Consider the following 16,237-nt stretch of genomic DNA (forward strand, 5'->3'; position numbering starts at 1 on the left):
TTAGGGCCTAGTGTAAGCTTCAACATTCAGTACACGGGAGCCGTGTGGCATGCTTAGTAAAGGCCAGGGAGGTTATACGTAGAGTAGCATAATTTGTTTATTGTTTGCATTTACTTGTGTGACGTATGTTGATTCTGTAATAGTTGGAGCGCCGTGCTATTTTACGGACAAGCTAAAGATTATAACCATTGTAAATTATGTTTTGCCATTGCATACCCCTGTTTGCATCTTCCTCATCCACTTCATTTCTTGCCTTCCAATAAATCTACCCTTAGTTGTTTGCACCTCATATTGTGTACGATATTCTTCCTGCACCGTGGTGGTCCCCCGGCCATTGCTTCAAAAAAAAAAAAAAAAATGCAGCAACTCTTTTCACATCAGTTGGATTACAGAGCACGAGAGGACCTTCAATAGTTAGTTTACAGACATTTATACAATCTCTATTCCTTCATCATCAAGTGAAAAACCCACCAACCAGAAAATGAAACAACTTAGTAACAGGAAGGAATATAAGGGTCCCGTCCTTGGTTCTGAAAAAATGAATTGTACCATGATGATGGCACCATGAGAGAATTACTATTTTTAGGGAGGGACCACAGCCTGTAGAAACCTTCTCCCAAATGTGAGGGTAGAGGACGACAGATCCAGACTATAGTGGTTTTATGAAGTAGAAGCAGAAGACCATGTTGTTGCCTTGCAGAACTGCAGCTAGTTTGATAAATATGACCTCTCTGCCCAGGATGCTACCATCGCCCTAGTGGAGTGGGCTTTTCCGACCTTCTGGAACAGCTCTAACCTGCCCCTACATAGGCCATCTTAATGGCTTTGCTTATTTATCTTGATAACGTTCCTTTAGATACCATTAATCTCCTTCTTGGGCCCGGAAAGGAGAAAGAACCTTCTCCTTCCACCAAGACAGACGCTGTAATAGACACCTAACGTCTAAGGTATGTAACCTGGGTAAAAGGGAGGATCTGTTGACAAGACCTGCATGTCACGCACTGTAGCCGACACCAGTGCTGCCAGTAGAATGGTTTTAAAGGAAGATTTTCACCGAAACTGACCTCAAAAAGGTTTGAAATAGGATTGTTAGAACCAAAGTAAAAATCACATAGGGTACTTTTGAAATAAGGACAGGTCTGGGCCAAGTACATGCTTTAATAAAAAAAAAAAAAAAAAAACAACTTAGAGACCAATTGGTTGCCCTCATGGCTATAAACTATACAGCACACCCAAGGCAGAAATTTGAAATTGTAAGGTTTCTGACTGAAAGGCCCTGTTCTATTCCCTTCTGAAGGAATACCAACATAACATGGAGAGGCACCTTCCCACCTAGAGGAGCTCCTGTAGAGGACAGCAATTTCCTCTAGGCTCTAACATATATTCTAGTGGTGGTTGTCTCTCCTGCTGAGTAAGGTGGAGATTAAAGGTACCGTCACATTAAGCGACGCTGCAGCGATAAAGACAACTATGCCGATCGCTGCAGCGTCGCTGTGTGGTTGCCGGAGAGCTGTCACACAGACAGCTCTCCAGCGACCAACGATGCCGAGGTCCCTGGGTAACCATCGGGTTACTAAGCGCAGGGCTGTGCTTAGTAACCCGATGTTTACCCTGGTTACCTTAAAAAAACATATTGACATATTGTACTTCATGTTAGTGGTAACATTTCTTCGATATTACTTGCGATTATTTATGAAAAAAACGGAAATATGGTGAAAATTTTTAAAATTTTGCAATTTTCAAACTTTGCATTTTTATGCCCTTAAATCAGAGAAACATGTCACAATAAATAGTTAATAAATAACATTTCCCACATGTCTAATTTACATCAGCACAATTTTGGAAACAACATTTTTTTTTGTTAGGGAGTTCTAAGGGTTAAAAGTTCACCAGCAATTTCTCATTTTTACAACACCATTTTTTTTTTTTAGGGACCACATCACATTTGAAATCATTTTGAGGGGTCTATATGATAGAAAATAACCAAGTGTGACACCATTCTAAAAACTGCACCCCTCAAGGTTCTCAAAACCACATTCAGGAAGTTTATTAACCCTTTACGTGCTTCACAGGACCTGAAACAATGTGGAAGGAAAAAAAAAAAATGAACATTTACCTTTTTTTTGCAAACATCTTAATTCAGAACCATTTTTTTTATTTTCACAAGTATAAAAACAGAAATGTAACCATAAATTTTGTTATGCAATTTCTCCTGAATACGCCAATACCCCATATGTGGGGGTAAACCACTGTTTGGGCGCACCGCGGAACTTGGAATTGAAGGAGCGCCGTTTGACTTTTTCAATGCAGAATTGGCTGGAATTGAGATCGGACGCCATGTCACGTTTAGAGAGCCCCTGATGTGCCTAAATAGTGGAAACCCCCCACAAGTGACACCATTTTGTAAACTAGTCCCCTTAAGGAATTTATATAGATGTGTGGTGAGAACTTTGAATGCCCAAGAGCTTCACAGAAGTTTATAACGTAGAGCCGTGAAAAAAAAAAAAAAAAAAAAAAAAAAAAAAAAAAAAAAATCGCATTTGTTTACACAAAAATGATCTTTTCGCCAACAAATTCTTATTTTCACAAGGGTAACAGGAGAAAGTAGACCACAAAAGTTGTTGTGCGATTTCTCCTGAGTACGTCGATACCCAATATGTGGGGGTAAACCACTGTTTGGGCGCACCGCAGAGCTTGGAAGAGAAGGAGCGCCGTTTTACTTTTTCAATGTAGAATTGTCTGGAATTGAGATTGGACGCCATGTCGCGTTTGGAGAGCCCCTGATGTGCCTAAACAGTGGAAACCCCCCACAAGTGACACCATTTTGGAAACTAGACCCCCCATGGAACTTATCTAGATGTGTGGTGAGAACTTTGAATGCCCAAGTGCTTCACGGAAGTTTAGAATGCAGAGTCGTGAAAATAAAAAAATAATTTTTTTTTCCACAAAAAAGATTTTTTAGCCCCCAAGTTTTTATTTTCACAAGGGTAACAGGAGAAATTGGACCACAAAAGTTGTTGTCCAATTTATCCTGAGTACGCTGATGCCCCATATGTGGGGGTAACCCACTGTTTTGGCACACGGCAGAGCTCAGAAGGGAGGGAGCACCATTTGACTTTTTGAGCGCAAAATTGGCTGTCGTGTTTGGAGACCCCCTGATGTAACTAAACAGTGGAAACCCCCCAATTCTAGCTCCAACCCTAACCCCAACACACCCCTAACCCTAATCCCAACCCGATCCATAATCCTAATCGCTAACCCTAACGATAATCAGAACCCTTACCCCAAAACAACCCTAATGTCAACCCTAACCATAACCCTAATCAAAACCCTAAATCCAACACACCCCTAATCCTAATCTCAACCCTAACCTCAAACCTAACCCTATTCCCAATACACCCCTAATCACAACCCTAACCTTAACCCTAATCCCAAACCTAACCCTAATCCCAAGCGTAACCCTCATACCAACCCTAACCCTAATACCAACCCTAATCCATACCCTAACCCTAATCCCAACTCTAACCCTAACTTTAGCCCCAACCCTAGCCCTAACTTTAGCCCCAACCCTAAGGCTACTTTCACACTTGCGTCGTTTGGCATCCGTCGCAATCCGTCGTTTTGGACAAAAAACGGATCCTCCAAATGTGCCCGCAGGATGCGTTTTTTTGCCCATAGACTTGTATTGCCGACGGATCGTGACGGATGGCCACACGTCGCGTCCGTCGTGCACTGGATCAGTTGTGTTTTGGCAGACCATCGGCACAAAAAATGTTCAATGTAACGTTTTTTTGTACGTCGCTTCCGCCATTTCTGACCGCACATGCGTGGCCGTAACTCCGCCCCCTCCTCCCCAGGACATAGATTGGACAGCGGATGCGTTGAAAAACTACATCCGCTGTCCACGTTGTGCACAATTTTCACAACGTGCGTCGGTATGTCGGGCCGACGCATTGCGACGGCCCCGTACCGACGTAAGTGTGAAAGAACCCTAACCCTAAATTTAGCCCCAACCCTAACCCTAAATTTAGCCCCAACCCTAACCTTAGCTCTAACCCTAACCCTAGCCCTAACCCTAACTTTAGCCCCAACTGCTGTTCTCCTGCCGGCCGGCAGATGGAGACAGATGGCGGGCGCACTGCGCATGCGCCCGCCATTTTCTTTTGCCGGCGGCCAGGAGGAGCAGCAGGAGGACCCAGGGACACAGGCGAGTATGATAGGGTCCCCGAATCCCCCTATTTCTCTGTCCTCTGATGTGCGATCACATCAGAGGACAGAGAATTACACTTGATTTTTTTTTTTTTTTTTTTTGGCGGTCGCCGGTAAACAGTTAATTACCGGCGATCGCAAAACAGGGGTCGGTAAAACCGACCCCGATCATGTTCTTTGGGGTCTCGGCTACCCCCGGCAGCCGAGACCCCAAAGATTCTCCCGGTGCCGGCCGGCGGGCGCAATGCGCCTGCCATTTTGAAGATGGCGGCGCCCACCGGGAGCCACGAGGAGCACCGGGGGAGATAGGTGAGTATCGGGGGGTTATCTGGGACCCCCTTTCTCTGTCCTCTGATGTGCGATCACATCGGAGGACAGAGAAATTAAAAAGATTGCGGGTTTTTTTGTTTGTTTGTTTGTTTTTTTTTTTTGCGATCGCCGTTAAACGGTTAATTACCGGCGATCGCAAATGCGGGGTCGGTAAAAAAAAAAACCCCGAATCATGTTCTCTGGGGTCTCGGCTACCCCCGGCAGCCGAGACCCCAGAGAAAATCCGACTCTGGGGGGCGCTATTCACTTTTTCCACAGCGCCATTAATTAACGGCGCTGTGCTTTAAGTACCCTTAGCGGCCGCCGTTAAAAGGCGTATCGGCGGTCGCTAAGGGGTTAAGATTCATATAGAGAAGATGAACTCCAAGGACTGCAGAGATCTGAACTCAAGATCTCCCACTCACAAGACAGGCGCTCCAATCAAGCCATAGGAATAGTGCAACCCAAATGAGAAAAAGCTAAACGCCAGGCCACACAAGAAACATGAGTGAAGCATTAAATCTAGATTCTCCCAAACTTATCATTTCTGCACCCAACTGGGCTCCTGTATTCACGGTCATTCTCAATAGAGACTGCTATAGAATGTGCTATGGTGTTTAGATTCATGGCTCCTACATCCAAATGACAGGAAACATTGGAGGAAGTGGGAGTTTCCCCACTTTCCACAAGTTCACATTTGCGTATATGTGCGCAGTATATCTGCATGCGCAAACGAGAGCAAAAATGCGTGTAAATGTATGCTTATCCACATCAGCTTATGCATGACTGCAAAAACAACAAGAAAAAAAAGCTGCGTTTGCGTGCATTTTTTTGCCTGCGTTTGCGTATACGTGCATGCATTTGATATTTCCAGGAGGGTGTGTCTCAATGGGCGTGTCTCAGTCCAGTTCCTGGACATGCACAGTCCGAAGTACGCAAGCGCATTGAACGCATGCGTTCCCATACTGTAATGCATTTTTTTTTTATGCACTCATCCACATGCCTGTGCATATTTCACAGATTTTTTACGCTTCCAAAAATGCAACATGTTGTGTTCGCCAGACCCCGCTGCACACCGAGAAACAGCACATGCATACGCAGAAGCATGCAAACACATGTCCCTGCATACGCCATGTTAAAGATAAGTATGCATGCGGATCTGTGCGGATGATACACTGCGCACAGAGACGCAAATGTGAAGCCACCCTATATTGTGCTCTTGGCTTCCTGTCCAGTGATAGGGCAGATACCACTTTTAGGTGCTGTCACGAGTGAGGGGAAAATTATGCTTTTTGGGATAGAACTGCTCCTACCCAAGTCACATTACTCAACTCCGATTTGGATTCTTGCATTTGGGTCAAGCCAAGTTAAAGCAGCATTACAGCAATCCATAAAAATTATATTAACAGATTATCACATTACCTTCTCCTTTGACAAGCTGTTCAACCCAGTCAGCAGCAGCTCTCACACCTTTGCCATCGGTGACATCAAACACGACAGTCTGCACTCTACTAGATGTCTCACTCTTCAGGTTCTCAGCCCCTGCATCAGTCAGACAAGCCGCCAGAACCTTCATTCCACGTTTGTCCAATTTCTTTGCCAACAGTTTTCCAAATCCAGTGTCACATCCGGTAATGAAGACGTATTTATCTGAGAGATTCTTCAGTATCCGATTCTGTCTATACCACCTGTACAGGAGAGTCAGACCCACCAGCGCCAGCAGAAGCAGCCACATGGTTTACAGAGTATGGAGGTTTAAAGCTGTGTAACAATAAAATGTCAACAAGATGTGTTCATATAATAAAGGAACAATGACACCATCACAAATATTAATCTCTGCTTCATGCATATCATGTGTTTTATACATTAAAATCCTTAACCCTTTCATCAATAGAGCGTGTTTGCGTGTGTTTCCTCCGGGTACTCCAGTTTCCTCCCACATTCCAAAGACATACTGATAGGAATTCTAGATTGTGAGCCCAATCGGGGACAGTGATGATAATGTGGGCAAAAAACTGTAAAGCGCTGCGGAATATGTTAGCGCTATATAAAAATAAAGATTATTATTATTATTATTGAGGGAGTTTAACCCTCCGTCACATACAACTGATCTGACAGGCGCTTCTCTTTTACTTTCATTTCTCCTTCCTCACCAGATTGTGAGGAAACCCCCTCCCTCCAGGTAGTCTCCTGTCTCTTGAAGGTCTGTGAAACCTGATATCACAGTTGGATTTCAGAGCTTCAGGGGAGAGGATATAGCTGCACAGATCTCTCAGGCTCATTGTATGTGAATACGTCACATTCAGTAAGGTTGGTATTTTATGTTTTTATTCATCACAATAGTTTATTTAGCTTGTTTTATGAATGTATAGCACAAAATGTGAGGATATTTCATAGAAATAAGAGAGATTTTATAAAAGAAAGTGTGCTGCTCAGGCATATACAGTAGTTCCCTAACATATTCCTTCTCTTGCTTCAGATTATCTGCTGAAATGGAGAGGAAAATGTACAATTTATCCAAACAACTTGATGTTGAGGAAGTAGCAAACATGCTGTTAGATGATAGAGACCTCACACTGAATGAGGATTTAGGAGAGGAAAGTGAGATTGATTCTCATGATGAGGTGGAAGAATGTGTCCTGGATTCTGAAACAGAGCAAGATGGTGACAGTGGTGAGGATGAAGAAATTGGATCATATTATATTGGAAAAGATAAAAATACTAAATGGAACAAGAAGCCATTCCAGAAAAAACGTAGGGAACCTTTAAACATTAGTACTCACCTTCCTGCAGTAATAGGAACTGCACGTAATGCAAAAACTGCAGTTGAATGCTGGAACAGTATATTTACAGATGACATTCTGGACTCTATTGTCACATATACCAACCAATATATAGACATTATAAAGGACAAGTATATCTGCAACAGAACCATCAAGCCCACAGATGAAATAGAACTGCGTGCTTTTTTTGGATTACTGTACCTTGCAGGAGCTTATAGGGCAAATAGACAAAGTTTGGAGGAACTTTGGGGTAAAGATGGGGATGGAGTTGAAAAATTTAGCCTTGTTATGTCCATAAACAGATTCAAGATTCTAATTCGTTGCCTTCGGTTTGACGACAGAACTACCCGAACCGAACGCAAAACACATGACCGACTTGCTCCAATTCGTGATATATTTCAAAGATTTGTTGTAAACTGTAAACAAAGTTATTACCCTGGAGAGAATCTCACTATTGACGAAATGCTCCCTGGTTTTCGTGGTAGATGTGCCTTTCGTCAATATATTCCATCAAAGCCAAACAAATATGGAATAAAAATGTATGCCCTTGTTGATGCCAGTAAGACCTACACTTACAACCTGGAAGTTTATGCAGGAAAACAACCAGAAGGTCCTTACTGTGTGAGCAACAAACCCATTGATGTTGTAAAAAGACTGGCTGAACCCTTATTTGGATCGGGTCGCAATATTACAGCTGACAATTGGTTTACAAGTTGTGATCTGATTGATTATCTGAAAATTCAGAAGCTGTCATATGTGGGAACTGTAAGAAAAAACAAAAGGGAATTGCCGCCACAGTTTGTAAGTGTGAAAGAGAGACAACAGTACAGCAGTATGTTTGCATTCCATAATGGAAAGGCTTTAGTTTCCTATGTACCACATGCCAAAAAAATCGTACTTCTTCTATCAACACTTCATGATGATGCTGCCATCGATCCTGGGACTGGGGCAGAAAAAAACCCGGAGATAATTACATTTTACAATGCCACCAAAGGGGGTGTGGATACAGCAGATCAGATGTGCTCCACTTTCAACGTCAGCAGAATCATCAAACGCTGGCCAATGGTCATATTTTTTGCTATGTTGAATTTGGGTGGTATAAATTCACAAGTAATTTATCTTGAAAACAAGCTTGAACCACTCCGTAGACGATTGTATCTGAAAAAATTGGCCCATGAACTAGTACTTGGAGAGCTACGCAGGAGAAGCGTGAAAACAATCGGTATCCCCTCTCGCCTTCAAGTTCAGCTCAAAAGGTTCCGCCCAGAAGATGATGGTGAAAAGTCACCATCTGCACCACCTCACAAAAGAAGGAGATGTACCACCTGCCAAACGGAAAGTGGAACCAGAAGGCTTTCAAATTATGAATGTCTCAAATGTCATAAAGCAATTTGCCTGACACATGCAAAAATGGTGTGTAATTCTTGCTATTTGCTCTGCAAGTGTGACTTTTCTGGGGAAACCTCAGCATCTACTTCTGATTGAATATGTTTTTAATAGTACTTAAGGTACCTTAAAATTAAGTTTGTGTTCAAAAATTTTCTTTGTACATTTTTTTTGAGAGAGTCGAACTGGGGACTATTTGGCGGGAGTTTTGAAAAGTTTGTATTTCATAGTTATTAGTTTTATGTTAAGTAAATGGTTTTTTTTGCAACTGATTATGTGTAGTCTCTTTTATTACATCCCTATGAAGGTCACTGATCACTTTTAGAGCACTGAAATTGCAAACATTAGATATTATAGGTATTTTTCCAGCAGGCGCCTGACAGGCACATTGTATGTGAACTCGTTAGTCCGAATATTGTATGTGACGGAGGGTTAAATGGTAAGTAATTTCAAGACTTAGTACATGCAACTATAAGCCATTTTGAAGTATATCAAATCCACATACTTCTCTTTAGAGCTCAGTCAGAAACACAGCTAAAAATCAATCTTTGTAAAAATAAATAAAATAGACTTCCAGTTCACTGAGGGATAACATTAAAGCTGCCCGTTGAAGTCCATAGAAATTGGCAGAGGAGGTAGAAGGAAGATCAGAGTGAAATTGGCAGAGATTGTGTTACAGCGTGTTTTACCTTATCCAGTACTGGATTCTCAGCTACGCTGCTCAATGCTGCTATATAATGTCCTCCAAATTGCTACAAAATATGTGTTACATAGACATGAACAGTCTCATGTCCTTCTGTAGTACAGTATATATGGAAATCTAAACAACTAATCAGCACCACTAACTTAGGCCTCTTTCACACTTCCGTCTTTGTAGTCCCATCAAGATACGTTTTGAGAAAACAGGATCCTGCATTTTCTCATAGACTTGTATTAGCGACGGATGGCCACACGTTTCGTCCATAGTGCACTGGATCCTGCGGAATTTGACGGCCCGTCTTTTCCAGAAAACGTTCTATGAAACGTTTTGTCTGCAGTGGAAAAACATTCTGACGCCTCCTGCGGCATATGTCGTTCCACAGAATGGGAGCCTATGGACACTGGATCCTGCGCACACTGTGAAACGCAGGAATCCAGTGACTGATGCAGTTTTTACATCTGAGCATGCCTGGAAGCATATTCCAACCCGGGGAAAAGTCTCTTATGAAATCCCACATCTACACTAGAAAAACCTCAGGCGACGCATCCGTCCTAACACTGGATGTGTTGCGTGCATTTTAACACTATCCGTTGGTACGTCTTCCCGACTTATTAGGACGGACACTGCCAATGGAAGTGTGAAAGAGGCAAACTAAACCATCGTATTAGCCCACACACACGGTAGTGATTAGTCTGAAAGTCAACTGAAAGGATAGGTAAAACTTCAATTAATGTTTCTTCCGCCACCAAAATGCCTTGACAATTTTGAAGCTTGTTTCGTAAATGCACACACTCCATAGCTCAGGAAATTCTATGGTCCTTCTGTCATTCTTACTGCAACCTTCTGGTTGCTGTTAGTACAGTTTGAAGGAAGCTTTAAGGAAAATCTCACTCCATCTGACAGCTGCATAATGTAGAGTCCCGATTCCAGAAATATCACTTTGTTTACTGTGTGCGCTGCAGTTTTCTGCCATAGAAAAAGCAAGCCATCAGTGGTTGAGGTAAGGTTATAGTCTTAGTTACTCACCGGTTAACGGTGTTTCTCGGAGTCCATGACAGCACTACGGAGAGAGGGGATCCGCCCTTCAGGAACAGGAATCCTACAGATGCATAAGGGTGGCACCTCTCCCACGCATCAGTTGGTTTACAGAGCACAAGAGGACCACCAAGGTTAATAGCATACATAATAAACCATGATACAATAATAAACTATTCACTACCCGTGAATTATATAAATAAAGGAAGAGGTGTACACCCAGAACTTAAGAAGACGGGAGGGTATGTACAGGTGCTGTCATGGACTCCGAGAAACACCGTTAACCGGTGAGTAACTAAAACTTTATCGGTCGTCCATGACAGCACTACGGAGAGAATTACAGAGAGTAAGTAACTAGAGAGGGACTACAGCTTGCAGCACCCTTACACCAAAAGAGAGGTCAGAAGAGGCACCCAGGTTCAATCTATAGTGGTTATAGAATGTGTTTGGAGAAGACCAAGTAGCAGCCTTACAAATTTGGTCGATCGACACCGCCAATCTTTTCGCCCACGAGGTCGCCATAGCTCTAGTGGAATGCGCTTTTAGACCTTCAGGCGCCGGCTTGCCCTTTGACATGTATGCCAGCGAGATAGCCCTGATCCATCTAGCTAAAGTAGATTTCGATGCTCTATGCCCTTTCCTACTACCCTGATAGATAATGCCCTATTCGTGTCCCATCTTCCAGGGATCAGTTACTGCTAGATATTCCAGGATACATCTTTTAAACATCTAAAGTGTGTAGCGTCCTTTCCTTATCGTTAGTAGTAGGATTGGGGAGGAAAGATGGAAGAACTATTTCCTGTGTTCTGTGGAATCTGGACACTACCTTAGGAAGATATGCTGGATCATGGGACAGTATCACTATCATCCCTAAGCTGCATGTAAGGGGGAACCCTGGATAATGCTTGGATGTCGCCTATCCTACGCGCCAATGTTAGGGCCACCAGGAAGGCTACTTTAAGAGATACATTTCTAATAGAGGCTAAAGAAATTGGCTCAAATGGGGCCTCTGTCATGGCTGAGAGGACTAGGTTCAGGTCCCATGGCATGACCCTATTCTTTACCATTGGCCTAGATAGTTTTGTCGCCCTGATGAATCTGCTGACCCAGTGATTCTCAGCAATGTTGCAGCCAAAGAGGGCCCCTAAGGCTGATACCTGCACTTTAAGAGTATTTGGGGATAACCCCATATCTAACCCCTTCTGTAAGAATTCCAAAATCTGGTCTATCGGTATTGACTGACCAGCTATTACCCCCGAGTTCTGAAGAAATCTCTTCCAGATCCTGACAAATTTTTGTGGTGATTATTTTTCTGCTCTTCAGCAGAGTGTTAATGAGGCCTGGAGAGAACTCCCTATCCTTTAACAGCTCCCGCTCAAAATCCACGCCGTCAGATGAAGGCCAACCGCCCGAGGATGGTAGACTGGGCCCTGGGATAGGAGATCCGGGATGTCTGGCAAGACCCATGGGTCGGACATTGACATAGCCTTTAGGCATGGAAACCACATCCTCCTGGGCCAGAAGGGGGCAATTACTATCACTGTGGCCTTGTCCTTCCTGATTTTCCTCAGAGGAAATAGAGACAGGGGAGGAAAGCCATAAGCTAGCCTGAAGTTCCAGTCTATGAGGAGGGCGTCTATGGAGAGGATTTTCTCTGGGGTTCAGAGAGCAGAATTGTGTCACTTTTCGGTTTTCTTTTGCAGCAAACAGATCTACCTCCGGTTGACCCCACCTTTGCATGATGAGGTCGAAGATGGAGCCGTTCAGGGACCACTCTCCCTGCCTCAATGTGTTGCGGCTTAAGAAATCTGCCATAGTGTTTTCTGCTCCTCTTATGTGAAGAGCCGTCAATCAGAGAAGATGTTGCTCTGCTAGCTGGAACAGACGATCTGCTACGCACATTAGAGATTTGGAACAGGTCCCGCCTTGGTGGTTTATATATGCCACGGTGACCCGATTGTCCGAGAATACCCGCACGTGGTGGCCCTGTAGATAGACAAGGAGCATTTTAACTGCTTGTTCCACTGCCGTTAACTCCTTCAGGTTGGACGACATTTCCATCTGACACTGATCCCAAAGCCCCTGGACCAATATATCCCCCATGTGAGCCCCCCACCCAGAAGGGCTAGCGTCTGAGGTTACTATACGAGTTATATTATATTCCCAGGGGACCCCCGTGGACAGGTTCTCTCGGTCTAGCCACAACTCGAGGGATACAATAGCGTCTTGGGATAGGGTCAGCAGGCTCTCCAGACATCCCCCCAACCTCTGTTGTAACAGCACCTCATCCTGAAGTATCCTCGTATGATACTGGGCCCATCAGACCGCTGGAATACAGGATGAGAGAGAGACTAACAGACACATGGCTCTTCTAAGGGACATGGTGGGGTTTTTTGAGGCATTCAGCACCTGAAGGTGCAGGCAATCGATTTTCTCATGAGGCAAACGGCATTCCTGAACCTGGGAATCCAGGGTCAGGGAAAAAAAAAAAAAAAACGCTGCACCGTCATGGGCTGTAGCCACGATTTTTTAACATTTAGCATCCACCCTAGACGCTCCAGGGCCGACATTACTTTATGTAACTGTTCTGGACAATGATCTGCCGTTTTACCTACGATAAGGAGATCGTCCAGGTTGGGGATTATTAGAATGTCAGACTCATGTAGGTGGGCGATAACTTCGGCCATTACCTTGGTAAACACCCAAGGGGCGACCGATATACCAAAAGGGAGGGCCCTATACTGGAAATGTCTGACTACCCCATCCAACCGCACCGCCACCCTCAGGAATCGTTGGTGTCCTGCATAAATGGGGATATGGTAATAGGCGTCCTTTAAATCCAATACTACCATAAAGCAGTTTTTAAACAGTAGCTTTATTGCGGTGTTAATAGTCTCCATTTTAAATGACTGTACGGTCAGGAAATTGTTAAGAGCCCTGAGATTAATAATTGTTCTGAAGGAGCCGTCAGGTTTACATATCAGGAATAGAGGAGAGTAGAATCCTCTACCCTGACCTCCTTCAGGAACCTCCGATAGGACATTCTTATCGAGCTGGAGAGGACCTGAGTGGCGTAATTCTGAAACAATTCTGAGGGATAGACGAGAACTCTAGCCGCAGACCCGTAGCTATTATTCCCAAAATCCAATCGCTACTGGAGATTTTGGACCAGGCCGGGTAGAAGGCAGATAGTCTACCTCCCACCGGGGCGACTAGTCATTGGGGTGGTTTTTTGACCTCACGGGATGGTTCCTGACGTCCCCCACCTCCAAACATGAATCCAGTACCTTTCTTCCTTTTATCGTCCCATCTGCCCTGGTCTCTAGCTGGTCTCCTTCGAAAGAATCTTTTCCCTGCGAAGGGACGCCTGTAAGAAGTCGTCGGTAGACTGGGAAATTTCTTCTTCTCGTCTCCGGCTTTCTCCAGCAGTTCGTCTAGGACTGGACCGAACAGGTATTCCCCTTCGCATGGGATAGAGCACAGTTGGGATCTGGATTGAAGGTCACCCAGCCAACATTTCAGCCATAGGGCCCTGCGTGCCGCATTTGATATTCCTGCCGCTCTAGCCGCCATTCTTGCAGAATCTGCAGATGCATCTGCGAGAAAGGCAGCAGCATTCTGAATTGTTGGCAGGAATTTTAACATAGATTCTCTGGAGAATCCCTCCTCCAATTTGGACCCCAGTTGATCCAGCCAGACCATCATTGATCTGGCTGCACATGTTGCAGCTACTGCAGGTCTTAGGGTCCCCGCTGACATCTCCCATGTCCCTTTAAGAAATGAGTCAGCCTTCTTATCGAGAGGATCCCTTAGGGAAGCCATGTCGTCAAAGGGAATAGATAATCTTTTAGACGCCTTAGCCACCGCTGCGTCCAGTTTTGGTGCCTTATCCCATGTGTCCACCAGGGGGTCCTCAAAGGTATATCTACGTTTAAAGGCCAGTGGAAAGGAGTTTTTTTTCTCTGGCTTTTTCCATTCCCTTTTGATAAGGTTCTGAACCTTGTCATTAAGTGGAAAAGACCTACGCTTTTTTGGGTCTAGACCGCCAAACATTAGGTCCTGCGCTGAAAGTTCTGGCCTTTCGTCAGCCACCCCCATGGTGGATCTAACTGATTTAATCAGCTTGTCCATCTGGTCCAGCGGTAAACAGAAACGATTAGAATCCTTCTGAAGAGGACGCTGAGGAAACAGGTGTCTGAATCATTCTCCTTTCTAGGGCCAGCGGACGAATCCGAGGTGCTAGGCTCCCTTCTTTTGGAAGGCTCCCCCCGGGACAGGGATTTCAGGGAATCTTTCACCTCCTTCCTGATAATCTCCCTAAGGTTTGACATAAAATCAGGAGACTCTTCCGGCCACCTATGGGAGCGAAGAAAAAGGCTATGTAATTTTATCCCGGTGCCACCGCTATACCGTGTTCCCATCAATTTATTCCCTACAGTCTGCCGCACACGACTGACAAAGTCTCTTAGGGTAGGCGTTTGGCAAAGGGCAAGCGCATTTTTTTCCCCCTACGGAAATAAACATAGGAAAAGACTGCATCAGGGTACATTCACGTAGATCTCTTACCCAGGCAGTTGCGGTAGGTACCGGATCACCGGGGGGGGAGGTTTGGGTCGGTCCAGATTGTTCTGTCTAGATCTGCGACTCGTCTGATTACTGCGTCCATGGGTCTTCGGCTGAGGGTTCGCATGGGACCTCTCCGAGGCTCTGTCCTGCTCCAGCAGACCAACAGCGCGTCACTTCCGGTATCGGGCAGTGCGCTCAGGGACGCGTTCGGAAGCCGGGGACGGCGTTGCCGGACCCCCCAGCCACCCGCCGCTATACTATCGCCACCTGCGGCCGCAGAACAGCGGCGATCACGGCAAAGGCCAGCGTCCGACCCCCGGCTCAGCCCCCCCCGAACTGAAAGGAGCGCACAGGGCGCTCCCGGAAGCCTGTACCGCACCAACGGGGGACCAGAGGCAAGGAAGACCGAGGCCCAGGAGGTTGAACGGACCCTAAGGGGGGGGGGGGGGGAGGGGGGACATACTCACCTCGCTGCCACTGGGGATGGACCTCCTCCAGACGCCGCTGTCGTGGAGTCCTACCCGGACCCACTGTGGCGCTTCCAGGGACCCGCACTGCCCGAGGTAGGAGACCCCCTCGCTACCTGGGTCGGACAGCTGGCCTGGGTATTGATAGGTGAACGAATCTTGTATCTGAAGGGAATCCTGTCCTCCAGGAACAGGAAACCAACTGATGTGTGGGAGAGGTGCCGCCCTTATGTATCTGTAGGTTTCCTGTTCCTGAAGGGCAGATCCCCTCTCTCCGTAGTGCTGTCATGGACGACCGATAAACAACGTTTATGAATATGGAGGACTACATAGCTGCAGGTTTACTAGTCCTCTAGAGCAGGCTGGAGCAACCCACCCCACCCCCTCCCATGGGCAGCGTATGAGGAAGCAGTCATGATAGGGGGTTTGGAGCAAGGGGTAGGAGAGGTAGGGTTTCATAGGGGGGAGGGAATACACAGGGAAAGTGTTTATAGCGTTGGTGGGGGTGGAGTCTGATCACTTCCCGCTCAGGAGGCCGTTGAGCAGGATATTCACACTCACCTGTGATGAGCTCTGGAGCAGGTGCTTTCCCGGCTGCGGTAAACCAGCCCCCTGGTTGGTTGGAGGCTCAGGTGGCTTGTATCTTGGGCAGCGGCAGTGGGGGTTCCCCGACGAGTGGTTCCGGTGAGCGGCGGTCCTGGGGCACAAGGCCTCCTGAGCACCTATCCCCGCCCTGCCTCAGACATCCCAGCGGCGGCGCAGGAGCCCCTCCAGACCATGTG

General features: G+C 45.7%; 1 protein-coding gene across 2 annotated transcripts in view; it reads right to left on the reverse strand.

The window, feature by feature from the left end:
• The window catches only part of LOC138670826 (retinol dehydrogenase 7-like), a 125,338-nt gene that overhangs the window by 14,506 nt on the left and 94,595 nt on the right, over window positions 1-16,237 (reverse strand). For both annotated transcript variants that reach the window (XM_069758526.1, XM_069758525.1), the window contains exon 2: window positions 5,941-6,279. In XM_069758526.1, coding sequence (XP_069614627.1) covers window positions 5,941-6,253 — 313 coding nt within the window. In that variant the 5' untranslated portion in view covers window positions 6,254-6,279. The remainder of the gene's footprint in view (window positions 1-5,940; window positions 6,280-16,237) is intronic.

The sequence above is a fragment of the Ranitomeya imitator genome, chromosome 3, assembly GCF_032444005.1.
Source record: "Ranitomeya imitator isolate aRanImi1 chromosome 3, aRanImi1.pri, whole genome shotgun sequence".
NCBI classification, from domain to species: Eukaryota; Metazoa; Chordata; class Amphibia; order Anura; family Dendrobatidae; genus Ranitomeya; species Ranitomeya imitator.